Source organism: Podarcis melisellensis, assembly GCF_964234715.1.
Source record: "Podarcis melisellensis genome assembly, chromosome: 6".
Taxonomy (NCBI): domain Eukaryota; kingdom Metazoa; phylum Chordata; class Lepidosauria; order Squamata; family Lacertidae; genus Podarcis; species Podarcis melisellensis.
The window spans coordinates 80,542,218-80,567,350 of NC_138538.1; the positions used below are offsets into that span (position 1 = coordinate 80,542,218).

The 25,133-nt window shown below is 40.6% G+C and overlaps 1 protein-coding gene across 2 annotated transcripts in view; it reads left to right on the forward strand.

Annotated features, from left to right (window-relative positions):
- The window catches only part of DENND1B (DENN domain containing 1B), a 168,878-nt gene that overhangs the window by 67,072 nt on the left and 76,673 nt on the right, over positions 1-25,133 (forward strand). For both annotated transcript variants that reach the window (XM_081914845.1, XM_081914846.1), the window contains exons 5-9: positions 2,040-2,153; positions 12,880-12,949; positions 14,781-14,861; positions 20,403-20,456; positions 21,045-21,155. In XM_081914845.1, coding sequence (XP_081770971.1) covers positions 2,040-2,153; positions 12,880-12,949; positions 14,781-14,861; positions 20,403-20,456; positions 21,045-21,155 — 430 coding nt within the window. The remainder of the gene's footprint in view (positions 1-2,039; positions 2,154-12,879; positions 12,950-14,780; positions 14,862-20,402; positions 20,457-21,044; positions 21,156-25,133) is intronic.

Sequence of the window (25,133 nt, forward strand, 5' to 3'; positions counted from 1 at the left end):
GGCACCCACCCTGTGGAACGCCCTCCCACCAGATGTCAAAGAGAAAAACAACTCCAGACTTTTAGAAGACACCTGAAGGCAGCCCTGTTTAGGGAAGCTTTTCATGTTTGACAGACTATTTTATTTTAATATTTTGTTGGAAGCCGCCCAGAGTGGCTGGGGAAACCCAGCCAGATGGGCAGGGTATAAATTATAAATCATCATCATCATCATCATCATCATCATCATTATTACTGTCTTTATCATGACATTGGATTAGAACAGAAAATGATGAAGGCACACGAGCAGAAATAAAGCACAAAGGACTCTGTTACATCACTCAGCACTAGGTCACACTGTTACTTTTTAGGTGTCTCTCCTTCAGATCTTTGCAAGTTGTTCCATCTGGTCTTTTAATCATGCACTTATGAAGCCTGGAGAGCTGGTGTGGTGTGATGGTTAGAATGTCAGGCTGTGACTGGAAAGTCCCATTTCAGATTCCTACTCAGCCATGAAATTCACTGGCATTGGACCAGTTACTTTCTCTCAGCCTAGCCTAGCCTAGCCTGGCCCCCAGGGCTGTTCAGATGATAATGGGAGATGGGGATGGGGCAGACCATGTATAGCATTGTGTAGCAACCGGAATATGTGCTGGTATAAGGCAGCTTCCTGATTGTATGAAGGGCTGTAAAGCAGGTTGCTTTTAAAATTCAGATAGTGATAAATAACGATAAAAACTACTGGGGTCAAGTTGGAAATAGAATTCCATGCTGAAGCTTTCCATTTCCTCGCATACAGTCTACGAATCTTAGCTGGCGGGAGCAGCAGGCTATCAGAACTGAGGCAGCCAAGAGCCCAGGGTTCTAGAGGCCAAGCCCTACTGGGATGAGACCAGAATTTCTAAGGAACTGCACTGGCAGAAATTGCAGGAGGTCTGAATAAGTTGGCCAAATCAGACAGAGTTTGGGGACAGGGGAGCAGGTCTTTCAAAGGCACCTGGGCAGCCAAATGACCGAAGCCAGAATGAAAGTTTTGAAGGTAATAAACATTATTTCCGTCTGCTTTCTTCAGCCTTGAGTTACTCCTGGTAAAACACCTTCAAAACTGATCACTCGGCACCTGGTTTTGATCCTGGATGCTCCTGATGGGAGCAATATAATTTGGAAAACTGCTATTGTAATAATATCTGAGCACTTTTTAATAAACCTTGAAATGTAGTCAATTTTTAAAATTTTCAAATAGAATAAAGACTGAAGAATTATTTCTGCTATTCAATCTTTAATGTGGCAGGCCCTGGCAGGGGCAAAACATGTGTGTTGGGGGAGGGCAGGGGGACTATAGCCCTGGATGCACGATTTTGAGGGGGCACAAACCAGGCATACCCATGCATTGATCTCTGTCCTGCCCTGCCTGCTGCCAGGGTCTCTAGGCCTGGGAGCCTGGCCTGGCCTCGCTATGGCATCCCGGGCCCCCGCACTGAATGGCTGCCCAGCCATGGGGGGGGGGGGTTGTCCAAGGGCCGTGTCAATCAGCCGGGCTCCTCCTTGCATAGTGGCAGGTGGCACATCACAGCCCTGCTTGGCTCCGGTGGCGAGGTGAGACTGGGCAGGCAAGGCAAGCTCTGTGAATCCTCCACGCCTCACTCCCACCCGGTGGCAAGTTCTGTTCACATTCCATCCCCTCCTGGTGTAACGCCACTGAGCCCTGTTTCCCTTGTTCAGTGTTAGAGTGCATGCTTTGAATGTAAAAGGTCCCAGCTTCAGCCCCTGCTATCACAAGGTGAAGATGGGACAGTCTGAAGCCCTGGTGAAATTCTGCTAGTTGATGCAGATGCTACTTGTGCTATGGAGACATAGGCAAATTAACAAACAATTGCCTTTAGTAGTGAATCTAGTTGTCAGGGGTCCCTCCCCGCCCGGTGACTATTTATAAAACTTTATCTTGTTTGATTTATTAGATTAGAATATTTTTTCCAGTTAGTGTCAGTGTACATACGGTAAATGAATTCTAAGCTCATCTTTCTGGGTTAGAACAGCCTAATATATTTCTTGTCCTCCTAGGGTGACCCAGGTTGGACAGCACTTTACCTTTGTGCTTACTGACATTGAAAGCAAACAAAGATTTGGATTTTGCCGGTTAACATCAGGAGGCAAAGTCTGCCTATGCATTCTAAGGTAAGTAGCTATCTACAACAAATTAGTAATTTCCTTATCCTGTCCAACCACTCTCTCTCAGTTAATTATTAATCATTGGCTGAAAATTGTAGATTCCCTGCTTATCTGAAAAACTTTTATGTGTCCTGGCCTGCTACCATCACAATGGCACTTCTTGACAGTTATAAATGATTTTATTTACTTATTTTTTCCATAAGGTAAGATGCTTTAATGAGGTGTTTTGAAAATGTACCATATCTGGCCTGGCTTGGCAGGAACTTGTGTAACTTTTTTTTAAAAGGTGAAAAATTCGACGCATGAGTTGCAATTGAAATTGTCCTAGGGCAATGAAGAGAAGTAGTTCTAGTTCAGATAAGTAGATATACTTCTCTTCCTTCCTGACCCAAAAGAAAGAAAATAAGTTGCATCGTAAGGAAGAGTATATGTGAATTTTTCATCCTAACCTTAGTCACAAGACTGCATTATACCCTTACTTGTAGATTCCCATCTTGAATCAAAGTAGGCTGGTATTTATTTGTGTTACAGCATCCTTGCAGCCCTGCTGGAAGCAAACATTTTTCCAAAACATTTTTAGAAAGGACTGGGTGTTGGGCTGCTTCAGACAGTTATTGATAGGTCTGATTTTCTCCAGCCCTGCTTCTGACATCCCCGACTTTCTGTGCCAGGGGCAGCCCATCCAAATTCAGCCTGTATGTGTACAATACCATGCATATAAGGCCAAATCCAACCTTTTAAGGATTGTCTGAACTGACCTTTTGCAGTTGTCTCTTGTGGATGGATTACTATTTTGTGTCCTGTTTTGCCCAGTTCATGCTATGTTCTTTTGCACGTTTGTTAACATGATTCCGTTCTAGTATTTCACAAATGCAAAGAAGTGATATTTTTGCACCTTCTACAGTAAAAGCAGCGGTACTCTTTATTGTGGGGTATTTAGATGGGCTGAGGCAGATGTAACACTGGCTCCACATGAGCCCATTGAAATACTAAAACTGGTGCTGGATGAATGGCAAACATATGACCACAACTTGAAGTGATATTCTGGGCTGGTTCAGATGTAATAATGGTTTTTCTTCCCTGCACTTAAGAGATTTGAAACCAGTGTTGAACATGTGTTCTCTTTCTCCCATTTCCTCCTGTCTTAGGAACATATTCACCCCTCATGCTAAGCAGAATTTGAATTTAAACAGGATCTGAACCCAATAATAAATCACGGTTTCAAATCCTTATTAAATGAGAATCTTGGTTAATATTAGCTGTGAAAAAGCTGGCATTCGTCATAACTATGCAACTTACTTCTAAGCGTTAAGCGAGCAGGAAAGGGTTGCTTATGTCATTCTTGGGGCTATTTCTTTTTTGACCAGTTGCTTTTTCATTGCCACAGCATTTATACTGTTATGTAATCTATGCAATACCCTGAGGCAGCCAGCACTGGAAATGTCCTATCTGACATAGGTAACTGAATCCTCCCTCCATGAACATTGCACTTGTTATCTTCTTGCAAATTAGGCCTGTCTTCCCTCCAGCCCTCAGTTTCCATTTCTCTATAAGCCCTCAAGATTGAAATGTGGTTGTTGCCACATGGAAAATTATCAACTATTTATATTTGGAAGAGATGCTGTTTCTTGCATGTGAAATGTGAGCACTGATAGCTGAAGGTCTTCTTAGATTTTCAAATGTATGTGTGGTGTGGCATAAATCTTTTTGGTTTCTTTTAAACCAGAAATGAGGTAGCTGTGGCTCTCTAGATGTTGCTGCCTGCACTATCTGTGGCCATTATGCTGATTGGGACTGATGGGAGTCGGAGGGCCGCAGCGTCCGTAACCCTCTTTTAAGCTGTCGTTTTCAAATTCCCTTTCTGTGTGTCCTATGATAAATATTTAATTCTGAGGTGGCTAATTTTTTTTTGATTGAGGGCTACATTAACCCATGGTGAATCAAGGGCTTGAATATCAAAGTGGGAGTGACAATACTGTAAAAGTGGGTGTGGCCTTTTTGGGGGGAGAGGTCTTAGCACCCCCCCAAAAAAACCACACACCCATTGAGGGGGCTGGATACAGCCTGTGGCGCAGCTACTCCTGGCTTAATTCAATTTATTGCTCTAGTTGGTTAATTTTCAGGACGTTTTCCCACCCACCCAACTATTTTTACTTTATAGGGCTTTAGGAAGTAATAATAGGGGCTATGACTGGAAAGACCTGCTGTCCTACCCTGACATAAAGGTAAAGGTAAAGGTACCCCTGCCCGTACGGGCCAGTCTTGACAGACTCTGGGGTTGTGTTTCATCTGTACCAGACCATTGAGAGAAGATGTCTAGAATGTTCACAATAAATAGGTAAAATAGCAGAATGCTTACTGTACGAAAAAGAGGGAATGCCTTTCGTGGGCCAATTTTTGTCATTCAACAAGAATTGCATACTGATGCACTAATGTATTTTTTTGGTTTTTTTATGAGCATGGAACTGCAGGAAGTGACTCATTTGCTAGTACGGTTCAACCATAGCAGAATTAGGAGAACACTTAATGGTAAACAGAAGTGCTATAAACAACAAAACACCACAGGCCAAGGTGATTAAAAATGTTATTACAACTGTGGATTTTCACAGTGAATGTTACCTTGTCATCAGTTTGCTCCAAAATAGATATTAAAACATAAACAGCACGACCACAATAAACTGCTTAATTAAAAGCCAAATGAAAGAAACATTTTGCCTCTTTAAAGGAGAGCCTGGGTGCCTGTAAATGCAGCTGAAAACAAATGTTCAAGCAACCTGCCATGCATATGAGCAGCAAAGGAAACAGAGAAACTGCTTGGAGACTTGAGCTATCAGTGGTCGTACTAAAGCAAGAAGTGACAAAGGAAGATGGCAGGCCAACCAGTGGCACTGCGATGCATGTGGGAAGAAGGGGACAGACGTACAAAGATGAACTATGAAGTAGAGGACCAGTGATACCCTGGAGAAACCAAGTCAGGGCAGCTAGCCAGAAGTGTAAGGCTAGGAAGCAGCAAAGCTTATAGAGTGATCATTATTTCATGGAAATTAGTTTACTGGGGTTATTGTCTATTGTCTAGGTTATATATAATCACTGCATGTAGCTTAAAGGATAGCTTAAAGAAGGCTAAGAGTAATACTTCTATTTTTCTATCCAAATCAAATGAAGTTATCTACACCACCAAATATGTGGTTTCAATTTTATCCTATATCTAGATTTAATTATTACTACTGCTACTTAACACAGAAGTGGCAATTTTATACCACAGCAGGACTGCTGAGAGGGGACATGTACTGGGCCCAGGTGAAACAGGGGGCCAGGATTCTGAGCTTCCTTTCCTTTCTTGTTTAAAAAGTAGAATCTCTGGCCCCAATCAGCCTATTTTGTCTGCAGCTTCCTCCCCAACACTCCCTGTTGCTGGGAGTGGTGTTGAAATATTTTTTCCTCACACCTGATTGGCAAATGGTATGAGGTTTTTGCCTTTCCCTCCCCAAGAAATGAATATTCTGTTAGGTATTTTACATATCCTGTTACAATTTGGGTTGGATAAGGCATTGGACAGGCCAATCATGTAGCAGGGAACCCGCCCACCCCGGCGGGGGCAATCTTATAGGCCTCGGACCTGATTTCGCATGAAGGGGTGACTTTTACCACCCACCCCAGTTTGCCAGCTAGAACCAAGGTGCTTGGCTGGCACCACAGTGGGACTGCAATGTAAACACCTCTTTAGGGAGGCCCCAGCATTTGAACAGGGATGGGGCCATCAGATGGTCCTTGCCCTATGCTTTGCTAGCCCTGCATCCTCTGTATTCAGTAAAGGAAACTTTCAGTAGAGCAGAGGAAGGAACACCAGAAGGGATTCTACACAAGCTGCAAAACACAGAATACTGAAACAGAATCCCTTCTGCTGTTCCTTCCTCTGCTCAGCTATTCTCACCAAGCAGACACGTAGACACCCAACCCAAAGGGCTGCATGCATTGAACCTGCAACTCCTAATGCTTACCTTGTTGCTTCTACTGCAACTGCAACTACTATTTAACATATAATAATGGTTGTAAATGGCCATTGCATTTGGACAAAGCTCATGCTAATCCATTTACTTTGGTTTTGGGTAGATCACAGGAAATTAAGCACCTCACTTTATACTTCATTTCCTGGTGTGCACCTTTGCTGAAAGTTAAGGGATTTGCTGAAGCCACTCTTCCTATTTTGTTTGTGCATTTCCTTCTCAAATCAGATTACAGAAATTTTGCATGTTGATTCTCACATTGGCTGCTTCCAGACAGAGAGTGCTTTCAAATGTCCAGGCCATTTTGATTCAGTACGCCTATGAAGCATTGCGCCAGTCTCCATGCTACTGACCCAAGTTAATCTGAGCTGGTAAATTAGCAGGAGTAGTCTAGGTTTCCCTCCTTCAGTAACATATCTCTCCCCCCCCCCCCACTTCTGGTTTAATGTCTAACTGTGCAACCATAGTTAGGGATGTGGGTGGCGCTGTGGGTTAAACCACAGAGCCTAGGGCTTGCTGATCGGAAGGTTGGCAGTTCGAATCCCCGCGACGAGGTGAGCTCCCATTGTTCCGTCCCAGCTCCTGCCCACCTAGCAGTTCGAAAGCATGCCAAAGTGCAAATAGATAGATACCGCTCTGGCGGGAAGGTAAACAGCATTTCCATGCGCTGCTCTGGTTTGCCAGAAGCGGCTTAGTCATGCTAGCCACATGACCTGGAAGCTGTATGCCGGCTCCCTTGGCCAGTAAAGCGAGATGAGCGCTGCAACCCCAGAGTCGTCCGCGACTGGACCTAACGGTCAAGGGTCCCTTTACCTTTATGCAACCACAGTGCAGAAATTTGCCATATAGTGGATGTAGTCTAACCTTCTTAGGTTAGGTTATCAATGTTGATTGATCTTCATGTTAAGAGGCAGTGTATTTCTGAATGCAAGATTCCATGGACAAACAACAACACAAAGGAATCGTCTCCATGCGTCCTTGCCAGATTCCTAGGAGCATCTTTCTGGACCGTGTTACGCTGATCTAGTTAGATCCTTCTTATAGTCTTAAGGCACCAAATTTCTAACTTTAATTGAATGCCTTAGTTTTGGTCTGTTATTTTGTAGTAGTAACTGCTCAAATAAAAAGTGGCAAGCTATAATTTTTCAGCAAGCTTTAATAAGAGTACTGCCATTATTCCTTCCATTGTGACAATTTCAAATTTACAATGCAATGCTAAATGCTTACCAGGCCAGCTTTTTTTTTTTTTTAAATACTCTGTATGTATAGTTTGGAAGCACATCCATCTTTTACTCTTGAGGGCAGTGAGGGAAAATAATTTTAATGTAAGGAATATATTTAAAGGGAACAGGTCTCTTCTCTGGTTTTTAAAAATATCCGATATTACAACCTTAACTGTGTTATTGATGGGCTCTGAAGAGATGCAGATTGCACAAAGGGAAAGACAAAAGCAGATAATAGTGAACTGAAACATAACCGAATCCATTTGGATAGTCATGTAAGATAGTGTGTATCTTTATTTATATTTAAACCTGGAATGTCTATTTTCTGCCATAAAAGGCACCGAAAGGAATGGAGCACAGATCCATAACAGCAATAAAATTGAACACTGTACAATCAGCCTCTGCATAGCTCACAGATCAAACAAAGATGGAAAAGTGCATTCCTGTCCACAGCTATGGCTTGGGTGCCTTAAAGCAACATCAGGAGTGCTATCAAGGGACTGTGACTCCCAACAAACACACAGCGCAGATCAGTGCCCCCTGCACCAATGTGATATGGATTTAGTGCACCCTTCCATCTGAGGGTTGGAGCTAGAGATGCACTAGCGAAAGCAATTCTGGCAATGGCTCGGTTCGATGAATCATTGTGCAAGAATTAGTGCAAGATGGGGTGCAGTGCCTTTTTCTAACATGTGTTTTGAGAGGGGGAAGGCAGTGGGGATCTTAGCCTGGTGCTGACACAGCGTCAGTAGCGTTGAATTGACTTTGCCCGCACCTAGCTACCTGCTGCCTTCCCCTCTTGGTAACTGGCAACAATGCAGGACAGTGGGAAGTCAGGTGAGCAATGTCATGCTGCCTCACCAGCCACCACTGTATATGCCAGGGGTCAGCAAACTTTTTCAGCAGGGGGGCTGATCCACTGTCCCTCAGACCTTGTGGGGGACCGGACTACATTTTTTGGGGGAAATAGAACTAATTCCTGTGCCCCACAAATAACCCAGAGATGCATTTTAAATAAAAGGACACATTCTACTCATGTAAAAACACCCTGATTCCTGGACCGTCCGTGGGCCGGATTTAGAAGGCGATTGGGCTAGATCCGGCCCCCAGGCCTTAGTTTGCCTACCCATGGTATATGCCCTTGATTGCTTTTATTAACATAATAATTAAATTCTGCCCTGGGGATTTGTTGAAGGGGAGGGTATAAATCCCTAACATCATTTTAAGAATCTACACCATTTTTTATTTTTTATTTTATTGGGTTTTGTAAACCGGAATAATGTTGTACAAATAAGTATACCAAGTTTTCTCATGTCATTTGTATGGGTTTTGTAAACAGGAATAATGTTGTACAAATAAGTATACCGAGTTTTCTCATGTCATTTGTATATCACAAAAATAGCATAATAAATGTGGAAATATATCTACAACATACTTTTCTTTGTTAGTGGTCAATTTATAAGTTCTTGGTTCATGAATTGGTTTAAACAATTAGGAAGAAAAGAGGGGGAAGGGGGGGAGGAGGAATGGTGAGTGGAGTGGGGTCGGGTGATCTACACTGTTTTGAGGAAGAAAAGTGTATTTATTTATTTTTTTGGAAGGGTAAAGAAAAATCACAATATGTTGCAAATTTACCGCACCAGCTTCACTTTATTGGCTACTATTTTCATAGACCACTATAACTCGCCTGGGACTCTGTCACTTAACAATGGCTGCCATGTGTCGCTTTGGTCTTTATCAATATCTGTGCTCGATACCTTTATAGTTGGAAAAGAAGAAGGAAGATGAATCATTTTGCTCTCCCCCATTGCAGCTACTAAAATGGAAGCAAAACTGCAAACGGATACGAAATGGCAATATAAACAGCTTAAAGAGGTGGCTAGAACTTTCTGCAGGCTTTCTGGGTGTTGCTTTGCAGCATAGTATTTTCCATTCGTCTGCCTCTTCTGTGGAGCTCACGGTCTGGATTCCTGCTGTTGCCGAGGCTTCTACATAACCTTTAATCTGCCTTTCACTATTTAGACTGAAGAAGATGTCTCAAGTCCTGTTTAACACACGTTTTGCTATGCTAAATTTGCTGTCTAAATTTAATTTTTCACGCTAATGATGGTGCAGACTTGAGAGTTCCAGTGTAAATTACTGGGTTAACTTTGATGTGTCATTGTTAAAGAACAGTATGCTTTGGGGGATTTTTAGTTTTGTTTTCTTAATACTCCCTTTCGTAAGAAACCAGGTATATATCTTCCTAAATGCATGAAAATAATTTGACTGGGTTCATTTTGTTAAACTACTGTCTGTGTCTCTAGCTGACCTTATGCATCCTGTGAAATGCAGACGGCATCATTAAAATTTTCAGCCTTGGATTTGATTAATGAAATTTTATGACTGTAAAATTGTCACCTAGATTTCTAAACGAAATGTTCTAATAAGGTAGACAGGTTTATTTGGGAAGCCTTTGTAGTTCTTCATCTCAGACTGTGCTTGAAGCTCTCCCCCCCTTCTTCCTTTAGGCAAATCCCTCAGAAGCAGAATGTTTCAATTTTACACATTTTGTGTCAATTTTCCAGACAGAAAGTAGCCCCTAGACATTAGACATTTAGCTACGGAAAGGCGGTTTCCTTAGTTTTATTTGATTACTAGAAGTTAGATTCCTGCTGATAGTTCAGGACTGTTAGTGGTTACCTGACTGTTTGACAGAAAACATTTCCTTTCCTTTATTTAACCTTTGACTTGCGAATATAAAAGCTTTATCAGAACTGTAGTGGAAGCGCAAGCGAGGTGGAAGTCTACTTAGTGCAACAAAGCTGAAGAATGACTTTGAATGAAAGCCTGAGCGCCTGCCTTGTGGCTCCTTGGATTAAAAGAATATGCTAAATACGTTTTTAATTAGCAATGAAATATATGCTGCCGTTGTTTATGTGACAGGTAAGGGCCACTCTTTAGGTAGGACCGAATGCATTTTAAAAGCATAACACTTCCACATCCGCGATTGATTCTGCAGATGTCATTTTAAAGATTTTGTGCTTTACGTGGCAGGCAGGAAATTTGTTGAAGCACTCTCTGAATTATTGAAATTAGGAGATACTGATTAAGCCAGTTTTCTGATCCAGCTTTTTCATGGTTTCTCTGTGTTATGCATTGTACAGAGGTGACCAAATCCTAATTGGCTTCCTCTCCTCGGCTGTATTATTGTGTAGCATAATCATTATTCCTGCCTTAACTGTGGCATATGCTGAAGTGAGTAAGAAAGTTGATAAGTTTAGGTTCAGAGGATAAACATCACCCTCTTCCACAATAGTTGTTATGCTTAATTTAGGAAGAAGAAAAGGTTAAGGAGGATCTATGGGAGCTTCTGTAGGAAGGGGGAGACAGGAAAGTCCTCTTCCATGAGCAGAATTTCATTCACGATAGTTTGTATTGAAATTATTGCCAGACAAGAGGACATAGCCCAGGTAAAACCAGGGATGTTCCTAGGGGACCAGATTTATCGGACCATACCAGCCCCCTACCTTGCAGAAATCCACTATGTGGAATACCGCAGACTTCTTACAGCGGCTAGATTAAATGTCCTTGACTCTGCGATATTGTGGGGAAGGTACAGGGGAGTACCATACGCCCAGAGAACCTGTCATTGTGCCATCGGTGTGGTTGAGTCCACCGAACACATTCTCTTGACTTGCCCTTCTTATGCAGAGCTTAGACAAAACTTTATAGACCCACTCCTATGTCAATTTAGCTTCCTACCCGGAGAAAACCAGGTTTTACACTTGCTGAATAATGTCACTAGAGCTATACCTTCCTTGGTGGCCAAATTTCTTTTTTAGCTTTTAAGCTTCGCAAGACTATAATTGACTGTATTGATATGGGGCTATCTGTTTAGCCCATTTTAGTGTTGGCTAAGCTCTAAAATCTTCCTGGATGTTTAACTGTGTATTGACAAATGTACTTTTTTGGACTGGCGGTCGAATAAAAGGTTGATGATGGTATTGAAGTTGATATGTATAGGGTAAGAAAGACAGAGCCAAGCTGTTCCTGCCTGGGCAGCATCATGCTTATATGTACATAAACACATGGCGTCTTGCATGTCTCCTCCTGGCAGCTCCTGCAGTCAAATGTATTGCTCTGCTTTCCTTTGGACCACATCAGGGAAGCCAAGAGGGGGGGGTCTTGTCATCTGGGCAGCTCAGGACATCTGTACACACTGCCCAGGCTTGTGAGCTCGTTTCGGTGCAGTTAAAGCAGCAAAAACAATGTGGGAGGCATCAGTAATGAGTTACTGGGTCTCGGCAGCCGCAGCAGGCGCTGTGATTCTCCAGTAGTTTGACTTCAACCCTAGAGGCACACTCCATTGTTTCTTGAGATAGACGGATGCCAACCATATTATTTATATTGGTAGAAAGTAATCTGGGATCAGGGCTGTACACTTTCCCCCTTGTAATAGTGCTCCTTAATGAGAAGTGAGGAATGCTTGTGTGTATCTGGGTACCCACAGCTATGACAGCACATTGTTATGAAAGCTGTGCTCTGCCTCCACTGCTCTGCTTCTGAATGCCAGTTTCTGGAAACCAACTGGGAAGGGGAGTGCCCTTGTGCTTGGGTCCTACTTGTGGGTATCCCACAGCCATCTGGTTGGCCACTGTGAGCGCAGGATGCTGGACTATATTGTCCTTCGGGTCCAGCAGACCCTTCTTATGTTACAAAGAGTGACATCATTCTGCACATGGTGGAGATGGTTATACCAGTTACGTATATATATGGTTAAGCTGGTGAAAATGTCTAGAGCAGGTTGCCAAAGTCTCCGTTATAATTGTGATAGGTATATTCCTCTCTGAATGCTAATGTACAGTTCAATTTTGGTTTTAAATAATGGATCTATATTATCTGCATCTAGCATTTTTGTCACTTTAACAGTTGTAGGTTAATGGTAGCTGTTGTTTTGTTTTTTTAAACATTATTTTTCAGTTTCTGAAAATAGGGGTAGCTGTTGTTAGTCTTCCCAGCTTTGAAAGGAAAATAATTCTAGTATCTAGTATTTCAATATGCATTTAGCTGGACTCTTTCATTCTTCATACTTTAGTGTGTATGTGTATAAAACATATCTCTGTGTGCTTGTTTTTCATAATGTATCAAGTTTGTCCCTTTGCATCCAAGCTTTGTGGACTTCCTATGATATGTTTTTAATGAATGGTAAGTATCAAATGCCCTCTTGAGGATTTAAGGGAAAGCTAAACAAATCAAGAATAGTTTCTTGTTTAAAAAAACCAACAGCCATCACCATGTACTGTCTTTTAAGTATTTTCTTACAAATGAGAAAAAAATTAGATACATTTTGTTTTGTTTTGCAGGAGCAAGTCAATACACTTTTTTCTTACGAACTACTTAGATCTAAAACTTTATTGTTCAATCTTGCTTGAACGCTTTCAAAAAGTGCATCACGATGAAATCATTTTCATATTGTGTTTCTCCTTTTTTTAATAAAAGCTTTTTTCTCTCTCTTTTCAGCTACTTGCCATGGTTCGAGGTATACTACAAACTTTTAAATACGCTGGCAGATTATTTGTCTAAAGGACAGGTAACTTTATGTTAGTTTTCTTTATTAATTAAATATATGCTTGTTAGAAGAAAACTCGGCAGTGTTGTTGCCTCTCTCCTTAGCTGGGCTGCGCGCCCTGTGCCTGTCCACAGCTCCGCTCGTAGGTCAAGCCTTAACCAGGAGAGGAAGTGTCAAAGAAGCAATGTTGCTTTTCCCGATGCTGGCCTGGCAGGTCGCTCCCCACCCTGGGCGATGACCATGGGATACTACGCCCATGCATGCAACAAAATGTTATAGTATGTGTACTCAGGATGAAACTCATGCAGTCTATTCTTGCTATTTGTGCCTTTCCCCCCATTAGTTCCTAACATGTTCTGTCTACTTGCATGTGACTGCAAGTTTCATCCCTTTCTCTTGCCATGACAACCGCTTTGAAGGGCTTTGGTTTTTTTTACAATCAAGCGGGATATAAATTTAATAATAATAATAATAATAATAATAATAATAATAATAATAATAATAATAATATCATCTGTACTCCACCCGTCTTGACTGGGTAACATTTAAAAAAGAAATAACCTACTTGCCAAAGCGGATGGAACTGGACCAAAATGATGGCTATATCAGTCATCTAAGTAGCATGGTAGTGGACTAGAAAGTGGAATGGAAACCAGTTATAAAGGTGATGGTTGCTATTTTGCACAAGCAAATACTGGAGTGGGTTTACCGCTGTGTTGAAAATGCACCAATGTGTTCACTGTTAGTCACATGAACTCTTTTCACACATGCACCGAATACAGCCTATGTACATACAAGCTATATCTGTGCAGCTTTCTCTCTGCACAAAAGTTCAGTTCATCCCAATGGCTGGTCACCTGAAGGTCAGGAGGTTGGGGCAGTGAGCATGATATCATTCTCTCTTCATGCACTCAGTTGTTAAAAAAACTGCTGGAACAGGCCAATGGCCCATCTAGTCCAGCATCCTGTTCTCACATTGGCCGACCAGTTGCCTGTGGAAACCAGCAAGCAGGATTCAAGCCCATGAGCCCTCTTCCCTCCTGTGGTTTCTAGCAATTGGTATTCAGAAGCGCTGCTGGAAGCAGATCATAGCCATCATGGCTAGTGGCCATTGATAGCCCTCTCCTGCATGAATTTGTCTAATCCTCTTTTAAAGCTAATCCAAGTTGGAGAGATGATGGATTTCTGGCATGCGTTCACAGAATATAAATGCAAACATTCAAGATGCTAGCAAGCTTTGTTGTCCTAGTTCCAACTAGGACTCTGTCTCTTATAATATTGACACTGCAATTTGTTTGCTTATCTGTTTTTTTTACAGTTATATACCAATTTCCATTAGATTTTGGAATGACTTTTTATAAGGTTTGCTTTATTGGAATGTTCTAGAATAGATATTATAGAAATGATAGGACAACTGGGGTCGTTTTAACCTGCTGCCCAGATAATGGGATAAAAGTAGAACAATATGTGATTTGTTTTATAGATACTTTCAGTGTGATTCCTGGAAGAAGTGGGGCAGAAATAAAGGCCTGGGAAAGGAGGAGGTAGAAGAAGCATGGTTTTTGGAAAGCAGGACAAGAGAAGTAGGAAGGTTCAGGTGTGGGAGAAGAAATGATTCAGAAGATTGAGGTGGAGAGAAGACCCAGAGGGGACAGAGTTAGAAAAGCAGTAAAACCAAAGAGTGAGCAGGGCTTCAATTAGGATTTGCAGAGGTGAGAAATCAGATGTTGGTTTAAATTACTAGGAGTTTTAGAATTCATTTGTTACTGTGTACATATCTGAAGTACTGCATTACAGTGACCATGGTTTATATAACTACTGAATAGACATTTTAAAATCTTATTTTTTATAGGAAGATGACTTGAATGACTTGTTAGAAACCTGGTATACGCATTCTGTGCCAAAGGCAAATACTCCAATCAGCTTAAATTTGGTAGGTATTGTCTTCATAACAGAGCCTCATACCAATTAATAATAATAGCAACAAAAACGGCCCTTTTTATTTACTCTGTATAAGCTGGGGAGCTTGATGCCATGGTAAAGTATCCAAATTATATTCTCACGTCTCTCAAAGTGGGAGGCAGATCTCCCCAAGGAAGCACAGGAACTTACTGAGGGAATTGTGAAGGTGACTTTTGACACACCCCCCAACTCAATACCTGGGCATGTTTTCCCCTTTCCCCTTTCCTTAACACCACACATGAGCTAATATTGTACCCCATTTTTGTGCTTACGTGCTATTGTCACAACCCACGTGTGGATCCCCTGCTATTCTAGACACTAGACTAATTGTCACAAGTTTCTTAGGTTCCATTTCGGATCATTGCCAGATGCAGGTAGCCCCAAAAGGTTGTGCTATGAACAGCACTCTTCAGTTGCTGTACCACAGAAAGGAGCTCTATTTTTCTAGGATCTATGGACAAGCATACAATCTTGCACAATGGAGACTTTATATGACTTAGGGGTTGCACATACTAACTGCTGGTAGTTGTTGTTCAAAATGTCTGGAGGGCACCAGATTGGGAAAGGCAGGAGTAGAATGAGTAATAGCCACAGCCTTCACTTGAACATGACCTCCCAGAAATCTAGTCCTTGTCACCAAGCTGGATAGATGACACAGATTCAGTATCTCCATGGTTCCTTGCCTGATTTTCCAGCTTTTCTTGTTCCTATTTTAATTCTTGTTTTGTATTGTTTTTAATGTTTGTGTTTTGTATGATATTTTATGATAAGGCAATATTAATAAAAAAGCCCATGCCTGTTTGTTTGGGTTGTGTGATGACAGGGGGCTAGCTAGACCTGTTTTAAAATACAGTGGTACCTCGGGTTACATATGCTTCAGGTTACAGACGCTTCAGGTTACAGACCCCCCTAACCCAGAAATAGTACCTCGGGTTAAGAACTTTGCTTCAGGATGAGAACAGAAATCGCGCAGCAGCGGCATGGTAGCAGCAGGAGTCCCCATTAGCTAAAGTGGTGCTTCAGGTTAAGAACAGACCCCCAGAACGAATTAAGTTCATAACCCGAGGTACCACTGTACTTCTTACTGTTTTTTCATTGGCATATCTCCCTTAGAAACCTTAACACACATATTTGTTATGGCACCCTGGATGTAGAACTTCCTCCTGTTGCAGAAACTGTTGTCACCCCCATTACTTGTTTTCCATTGTCAATATGTCACTCTTTCTTCAGATGACTGACTTAATTTGCTTCTTCTGCTTGTGAACTGTTATGATGTTGGTTTCATGGTTGTTATGTGATGTTGCTGTGTTGCATTTTAATGAATTGTTTGTGGATCGCCCCAGAAGCCTTATGGTTGAAGGGTGGGTTAGAAATAAAAAAGTTGTATCTAGATTTGACTCATATGAATTAATAAACCTATGTGAGTAAGGTCTGTTGACCTTAGTGGGCCTACTCTGAGTAGGACTAACATTGGATACAATCCAGAATAAAAATAATATCAATATCAGTAGGCTTTAATCCGGTCCCCTTCTATTGTTCTACACACATAATCACATGGCGCACAATATTAGCAAGCACTATGTTGCAAGCCACCAATCTTTAATTTGCTTGGGGGTGCAGGTAGGGCATGGACACTCGCTTTGTTGATGCACAAATTATTCAGACAAAAATGATCATCTGCACAATTCTAATAGACGTTACATAATTAGGTTTTGAAAAGTGCTTGAAAAGCTGGCAGTCTGGAATGCCATGTTTGACAGCACTCAGTCAGTCCAATAAATTAGCTTGGTGCTGTAGTAAAAACATTTCCCCCTTCTAATTGTCTCTGCCATCTACTCCTCTGGGGATCTGGATGCCAAGCTGTGTTCTCTGAGGCTCACACATCAACACCAGTTTTACATAAAATACTCTGAAAATGGAACTTTCTGTAACCAGCCATTTGGCCGGATGAACCAGAACCAGCATGAAAGCAAAGTTGGATATTCATTAAGAAAATTTGCACCTAGCAGGAACTGAGAAACACAGTACTCATAATGTAGAGTACCATTGTTGCGGAACAAACTCAAAACCCATGTTACACACAGCTAAAAAGAGTATACATGCAAAGATATGGACATTTATGAACACAAAAGTTTAAACTTAGCAGTGCAACGGATATCATACTTTGCTAGTTGCTAATGCATCTTTCTGTTCCTAGAATATCATCGCTGGTTGTTTAAAAAAAACAACTGATCCTGATTGCTAGGCACCGCTTTAATTTATATGTGCAGTTCTGCATGTAATGAAAGGATTTCAGATATTTGCCTGAATATATGCCCAATTACTTCAATACATAGCTCAGTCCTTTGCCATTCCATCTGTTGCTGTGATAACTCCTCATTCATCTTTGGTATTCCCATTTCTGTTTCTTCTGCAAAGAAAAAGAGAAAATGACCTCACACCCTACACCTTACAAACCAAAAGCCCTATATTGTAAAGTTTGAAAACAACAAGGTAGATTGATTGAACTGTTTGTTTTTGCCTTTGAAACATTACGTGATGTTAAAGAGAATGGAGTCAAGTTATTTCAGAAAAGTGCAGCTTTGCAAGTTAAACTCAGTTTTTTGGTTTCAAAACTTGAATTTGTTCAATTTTCTCCCTAATATTGGAAAAAGAACGACGAGATCTTTTTTGCAAGTGAGCAAGTTTTGAAAAATCAACCTTGTTTAATGGCGGTGAGTTTAAACTGCTCTGGCTACTCATAGCCCCTCTTGAAAGAAATAATTGCCTGCCAAGTGATGTCTCTGTTGATTGCAAGTGATTCATAAATGTCCCCTGAGAAATTATTATGTTGCAGCTCTGGTATAAAAGAAAAAAACTCTTGAATGTATTTTCTGTTTAGACTAAACCAGAATTGGAAGTATATGTGCAAATTGTATGCTAAACATCCTCTTTACATTTAATAGAGTGACAATAGTTTATTCTTACTGACTTTTTGTTTTTTTTAAATATTTTTTATGCCTTTCAACTGTTTACGAATTTCTGAGAAGCCTTTTTGTAGAACAGGAATAAAAAATTATTATTATTTTCACTGAATATATTTACACTTGGCACTGTTGGCAGCATGTGAGCAATGCCTTAACATCATATCTCTACAGATATTTCAGTGGTACATACCGTTTTTATCATAATATCTCAGCAGAGGTTGAATATTTTGTTTTTTAATGACTGAATCTAGCTCCTCAGAAGAAAAAAGTTGAATAATTATGCGCCAAAATGAAAAAGCAGGGCTGCACCCCACCAAAAAAGTGTGAAAGGTGGTGGTGATGATGATAGGAAAGAATCCTATATTTCACCCCCCCAAAAAAAACCCTAAAAGGGTTTAAGCTAACTAATGAAAGATAATATAAAAGTATAGTTATTTTTGCTAGTGATGACTATCTGAAGATCATCTGACATTTTTTCTAATGTTCAGCTTTGTAAATATCCCTGAAGAAGAATGTCAGGTTGAAATTTAAATACATTTAAGGGTTTGGCACCCTTGGGATTCCCCCCTCCATTTTCAAATAAGCATTTTACATATAAGAATAGTATAAACAGAAAATATTTTTCAGAATTTGGGACGCTTTCTTGGTTTCATAATATCTGAATTTATCCTTTTTCTATGTTATATGAATTCTGTCATTCTGTACATGTACTGGATTATAAAACACATTCCTAATGTTATTTTTTTTCTAATTCTTTCTTTTTCTACCATTCCCCGTGTTTTATTTAGCTATCAACTAATTCTGAATGTGAAAAACGTGTTAGTTGTCAGAATTGCCCAATAAGGCTATAATTGGACCAGGATAATAAAGACCTAGTGGCATAAACACCTTACTTTAACAAGTAGCTATAAATGAACTTACCCAGGTCCTTTCCTTAGTACAAAATTCTAGATCCCATTAATATGGTCTTAGTCTAGTAACATTTTCCCCATTCACAATTATGAGGCTAGCTAAGAGCTTCTGTGACGCTTGTTCTCTCATAGGTCCTGAGTTTAATTTTTAGACGGAGGCTGTAATCCTTTACCTACTCACCGGGGAGTAAGCCCCATTGATTTCAATGAGACTTCAGAGTAGACATGTGTGGGATTGTGCTAAGGATGTACCTCCATCAGTGCTACAATTAAAAATGCAACTTCCAAATCTCCCATTATGAGAAGCAGAGCAGGCCAGCTGTTCACAGTAATTGGCAGCTGTTCACAGTTGGTGAATGAGAGTAAGGAAGAGGCAGACCTTACACACCTTTGTTTCCTGTGGTTTCCGGATCCTCAAGTTGGACCAACCCTCACCTTAGTCAATCCTCACCTGCTAATCTCTTCCATTGTCTTGATAAGAACAGACTAGTTGATTTCTGCCCATATTGGTAATCCCATAATGTTTTTCCTTAGAATAGGAATTGCTTTCCCAACATACAGTGCTGGTCCACTTCTCGTTGACCTTCATGGTGATCGTGACTAGTGTCAGAAATAGAGACGATGTATATCTGTAACCCAAGAAAACCTTTAATTAAAACTTTTTTTAAAAAAAAAGCCAGTTTTTCAGCTGGAGGCCTCATACTCTCATACACTGTGTTTATTGTCCATGCTTGTGGACTAGTGAAGCTTTTGACACCTCCTGCGGATCACATTAAAATATGCATGCAGAACCTTGTTAAGTTACATTTCTCATAAACTATTGGGGGGGGGACTTGGGTTGTTTTGCAACCTGCTTGTAAATATTTAACAGAATGAGCCCAGTTCTGTAACAATCAGCAACTGGAAGCCCAAGGCTATATTCAACCCTGTGAGGAGTACAGGCTCCCCGCCCCCCACCAGCTGCCAATCTATGAACAAGGGAGATACAAGAAGAAAATTGTAGCTAGGAATGCAGGATTTGTTATTCCACTTTATGAAAATGAGGCCACACCCCTCCATCTCCTTACGATTGTTAAACTACTCTGGGAATTGAAGCTTTATGAGTAGAATAGGGGTCTCCTATCAATACTTGGCATCAGTAACAAACAACAGTTCTTTGGGAGGAGACATGTTTAAAGTGGCATGATACTGCTTTAAATGTATAGTGCAGGTGGGGATCTGGTGTCTGCTGTCTAGGGCAGTAGCGGCTACAGAAGCAACTGGATGTATAGTCCCTTTCTTCTATTTTTCTTCCTGTTCTCCTGATTTTCTCTCCTCCTTCAGCTCCAAGGTTTGAAAAGAGCCTTGTCACATACTCTTTAACACTGATGATGCTCTACATATACGCTGTTGTGTTTTTTGTAAACTCCTGGAATTAGCAAAACTGTGATTTCAGTGGAAACAAACACTTTTCTGAAAAGGGTATTTCATGCCTGTGGTCTATTGAATCAAACTATCTGGTGCTCCTGATTACTTTACTAATCATGTCATTCTGCCACAAGAACAAAAGCCTACATAAACAGCAGTTTATAATACTGTTATCACTTTCAGGACCAATAACTCTGTGTTTTGTTTTGTTTTCCTTTCCTTGACCAGCAATCGTATTTCATTACTCCTGATCTAACTGGATTACCAACAGTACCTGAAAGTGTAAGTTTTGTAAGATTTATATGGGGGTAAGATGAGATATTTAGCACATACCCACTGAATTATAAGGCTGGATAGAACCTGAAAATAAACTGGTTCAGCTCTCTCCTCAATGGCTTTATTCTCCTTTAATTCATTTACACATCCCAACACCCGCCTCTTTCTCCCTTCACAGACTGTTTCAATTCCATAGTGCTGGGGATTTGCATATACTAGTGTATATCCATTTATGTAATTTAAAACAATCATTTGCCCACAGTGGATGCAAGGATCGCTCTCATTCTGTGTGTGTGTGTTTGCAGGCATGAATGTTTAAGAAGTGGTTATGTTTAATAAGCTAAACTATAAAACTGGTGAGGGAGGGCAGCCTTGCTCAAAAAATGAAATCTGAATATTTTGAAGGACAGTTTTTAATATTGCAAAGGATAACAAGGTGACAAATTTCAGTTAAAGATGCTTATTGTGCAGACATATTTCTTTAACGAGATTTAAAAAAAAACCCCTTCAGCAGGGAAATTGGTAGTTATAAGTTTATGCTCCACTCAATTACCACTATTAATGTGTTAACAGTACTTATTCTTTATTAAACAGAGAAATCTTACTGAATATTTTGTTGCTGTGGATGTGAACAACATGCTGCAACTTTATGCCAGCATGTTGCACGAGAGACGCATCATTATTACCTCCAGCAAACTAAGCACTGTAAGTACTTCACACTTCTTTCAAGCAGAATACATTGAGCGTCTCAAAAAGACCCTTGCAGATTTAAATATGTTCAGTAGGTACTTATGAGACAATATCTACATACTTTTAAAAATATATGGTTTTAATCTGACTCTTGAAGCACAAAAGTCTGATTTATATAAAGCCTTCTCAGATACATTAAGTCAGGTTAATTATTTTTTGTTATCCAGAGATGAGAGTTCTCTAACTCGCTAGAGTTCATTTCTGTGCCTTCCACCCTATAAAGAATTCTTAAGGGCTATTATAAGATCTTTATTATTCACTTGTGGCTTATTCCATTGGAGCTACTTGAAAGAAATCAAGGGGGCATGATAATAGCTAGTATCCTAAACCTGGTAATAGGTAAATTCATCTTGGTTGCAGAGTAGTGTTTGGGGAGCGTATACTGTAATAGCTCTGATTTTGGAGCAGCTCTTCAGGCTGATAATAACTTACTATTCCAAATAGCCTTTTTTATTACAGGTTTTATGCTTCTGCCTATGCTGAAATGGCTTTCTTATGTCATTGCAGATGGCACAGAGATAAAGAGAGCCATGTTTTAACTCTACAGCCATGCCTAAATCTTTTGATAGCCCCTTTTTGTTCTATCCTTTCCCATGGGGTGTAATATACAGGTCTACACCCATCTCGATTAAGTTGCAAGCAACATTGCTTTCAAGCCAATGGGCATCATTGTGTATGCACAGTGTTGTCTGTTAGGTATAGAAATATATTACTTAGGATTCCTTCAAATCTATTGCATGACATACTTTCTAGTCTGGTAATAGGTGTGTTCAAATGATTCACTGAATGCAAAACCACTTACAGTATGTTCAGTATAATCAGAAATAGTACAAAAATAGTTTTGCGCTGTTAGCTAATCTGGATGTACCCTAGGCAAGCCTGTACACAAGCTAATTTTAATTTCCTTTAATTTAATGGAATTTATGAGGTTAAACTCAGTTGAGCTGCTTAACTCTGCAGGATTACTATCTGAGTCTTTGTAAATAGCAAGAGCAGGGCTTTAAAAGCATGAACAAATAAAATCTTGCACTGAGTGATCAAAATACAGTCAACAACTTTATCGGTGCTTAGCTCTCATTCAAATGTGCTGAAAGCTTTGAAATTTGAGATACTCTGAAGTTTTGTTATGCGGGGATGAGAGTGTGCTGGGTATATAGCATTCTTCGTTTCAAGAGATAAAAATAAGTCCAACATCCATTTGTTGACTATAGTTGTCATTCACTTGTTAAGCTTGTACGCCAGTTGTTAATCCATGGACTTTCTGTGGATTTCTGTTGGTTCTGATTCCACGGGAAAGAGTGTGTTTTCCAGGGGAAAGTGGTGGTCAAACAAAAAAATACTCGGACCTGTGTCTAGGGACAACCAGAAGTGCCCCTCTTGAACTTGTGAATATGCTTTACATGGTGAAGGGTGTCTATATCAGTCAGTCTTGCAGTTCAGATTTGGCTTCAGTTTCTTGAAGTGCAATTTGAGCAATAGCTCCTTTTTCAGCAGGAACAACTTAATGCAGGACAACTGTCATGTAGATGCTGCCCACTGTACTGAAAGGGATTGCATCAGTCAGCAGTGTGACCAGTGCAGAGTGAGTGTAGAGTCAGTGCACAATATTATTATTAATTATTATTATTATTATTATTATTATTATTATTATTATTATTATTATTATTATACCACCCTGTACACCGGGGGTCTCAGGGTGCTTCACAGAATAAAATCAAGATATAAAACCACAACATATATAATTAAAATAAAAACAACCCAATAATACCCCCCAAAAGAGCCACATTTTAAAAGGGTATAGGATGTCAATTATGGCAATCAGATTTCCATTAGAGTAGAACCAACCTCTTGGTGGTATCTGATGCTGTACAAACACAATTGGACTTTGCCTCTGCTTAATATGCTTCCGAAGGCCTCCCAATCCCTGGGAACAGATTTTGACAGTGTGTGTGTGTGTGTGTGTGTGTGTGTGACTGCAGATGAGAGGAGGGGAGGTTTCATTGTGTGAGTGAAAATCTGCAGCTTGATTGGATGCAACCCTCTGAATATGCATCATGTTGGGCATTCCCAAAGGTCCAGGGTTTGTTTTGTGGCTCTTTCCTTTAAGGCTGAGGTATCTTACGTGGTTTCCTCCATATGTTGTTGGACTATAACCCCCATCATCCTTGAATATTGGCTGTGCTGACTGGAGCTAATGGGAAGTAAAGTCTGACAACAACTTTGTTAGCTACATTTAAGGAATTTCAGGTAGTAGGCCTCTGTATTCAAATTGCACTTCTACTTGTGGTCGAAATTATTGACCATTGCAGAAATATTGTAGTGGCAATTTTTCCAATGGAATTTTTAGCACCAGTCACTGTTCCTGTTTTCCAAAGGGTGTGCGTTGTAAACGGCATTTCTGTGCTCTCTGGCTTCCGTCACGGTGTGTCCCATTGCGCCAGTAGTGGTTTAGTCATGCTGGCCACATGACCCAGAAAGCTATCTGTGGACAAACGCCAGCTCCCTCGACCTGAAAGCGGAGATCCTGCACACCATAGTTGAATTTTACTGGACTTAACTGCCCAGGAGTCCTTTAACTTTATCATAGTACATCAGGGGTAGGCAACCTAAGGCCCATGGGCCACAAGCGGCCCATGAGCCACCCCCAAACTGAGCTGCCTGCTCAGCGAACCCCTGCACGCTGTGCTAAACCGGTGCAGTGCAGTGTGTGGGCTCGCTTCCGCGGTGTCGGAAATCGCGTCTGTGCATGCTCAGACTCCCAGGGAGGGATCTCCGCTGGAGTGTACTGGCCCAGGCGAGGTAAACCTTGCTGACCCCTGTAGTACATGGACTGCATGCATGACGTTCCAGGTTTATCTCTGTTTCAGAGAAATAAAAAGATATATTAGTCTCCTGATATCTTGGAGATCCTTTCAGTAAGAGTAGGAAACACTGAGCCAGATGGAACTGTTGTCTGCATCAGTGTAGGGTAATATCAAATGTTCATGTATCCCATCTAGGACCCATTAAGAGTTACCACTTAAAGTAGTAACTGGATTATATCCTAATTTTGCACTCTTCTACACAGACTGTAGACTGAAAGTGTGTGTAGCATGCTGATTATCTATTTTGCATTTCTGCACTTCTACCAGGTGTCTGTCAGAATTTTTTAAAAAATTAGTTAAGTTTAGAGTCTTATGAGGAGTATCTTGGCTAGGTTTGGAGGAAGAAATATTGGCTTATTAAGATGGGATATGACTGAATCTTTGGCCCACACATAGCCCCTTTATGACATGAGGAATGAAACCAGGAAGTTTGTAATTAACTGTGCTTTGGTTTCTTTTGAAGGTGGTAACCATATTATCTTCTGGTCCACTTTTTATATTTCTGTATTAAACATTATGTTTCATGTTTGTATTAACAGCTAAGACACCTCAATTAGTTTTTTGTATTGCATATTCTCTGATTCTAATGGGTTGCAGCCAACATGAGTCATACTCTGTGTAGATCCATGTAATGAATGGACATGACTAACTTAGATCCATTAATTTCAGTGGATCTATCCTGAGTAGACTTTAGTTGGATACCACCCTTTGTTTTTATGGTTACCACTTGCATAAAATAAAGCAAATTTTGACTATGTATCCCCAGTGAAAATGTAACTCCTGCATTAGAGTTTTGCTTTCTGAATAAGCGCCTTTTCCTTTGAAAATAGTGTTATCAAATCCATTCTATTGTTAGGGGAGTTGTCCTTTTATCTTTGAGGTTAACTTAATACCAAGTGTTTATGACAGTTCATGCAGACTGAGTTGTGATGTCACCTCCAAGTTATCAGCTCTGTTTCGGTTCACTATCTAAGGGCAGTTGCACCAATAACAAAAGACATAATTCAAGCTCTCTCTCAAGCTTTCCTTACTCTTCTTGTTTTGTGGAGGATAGAAAATTCTCTGAATC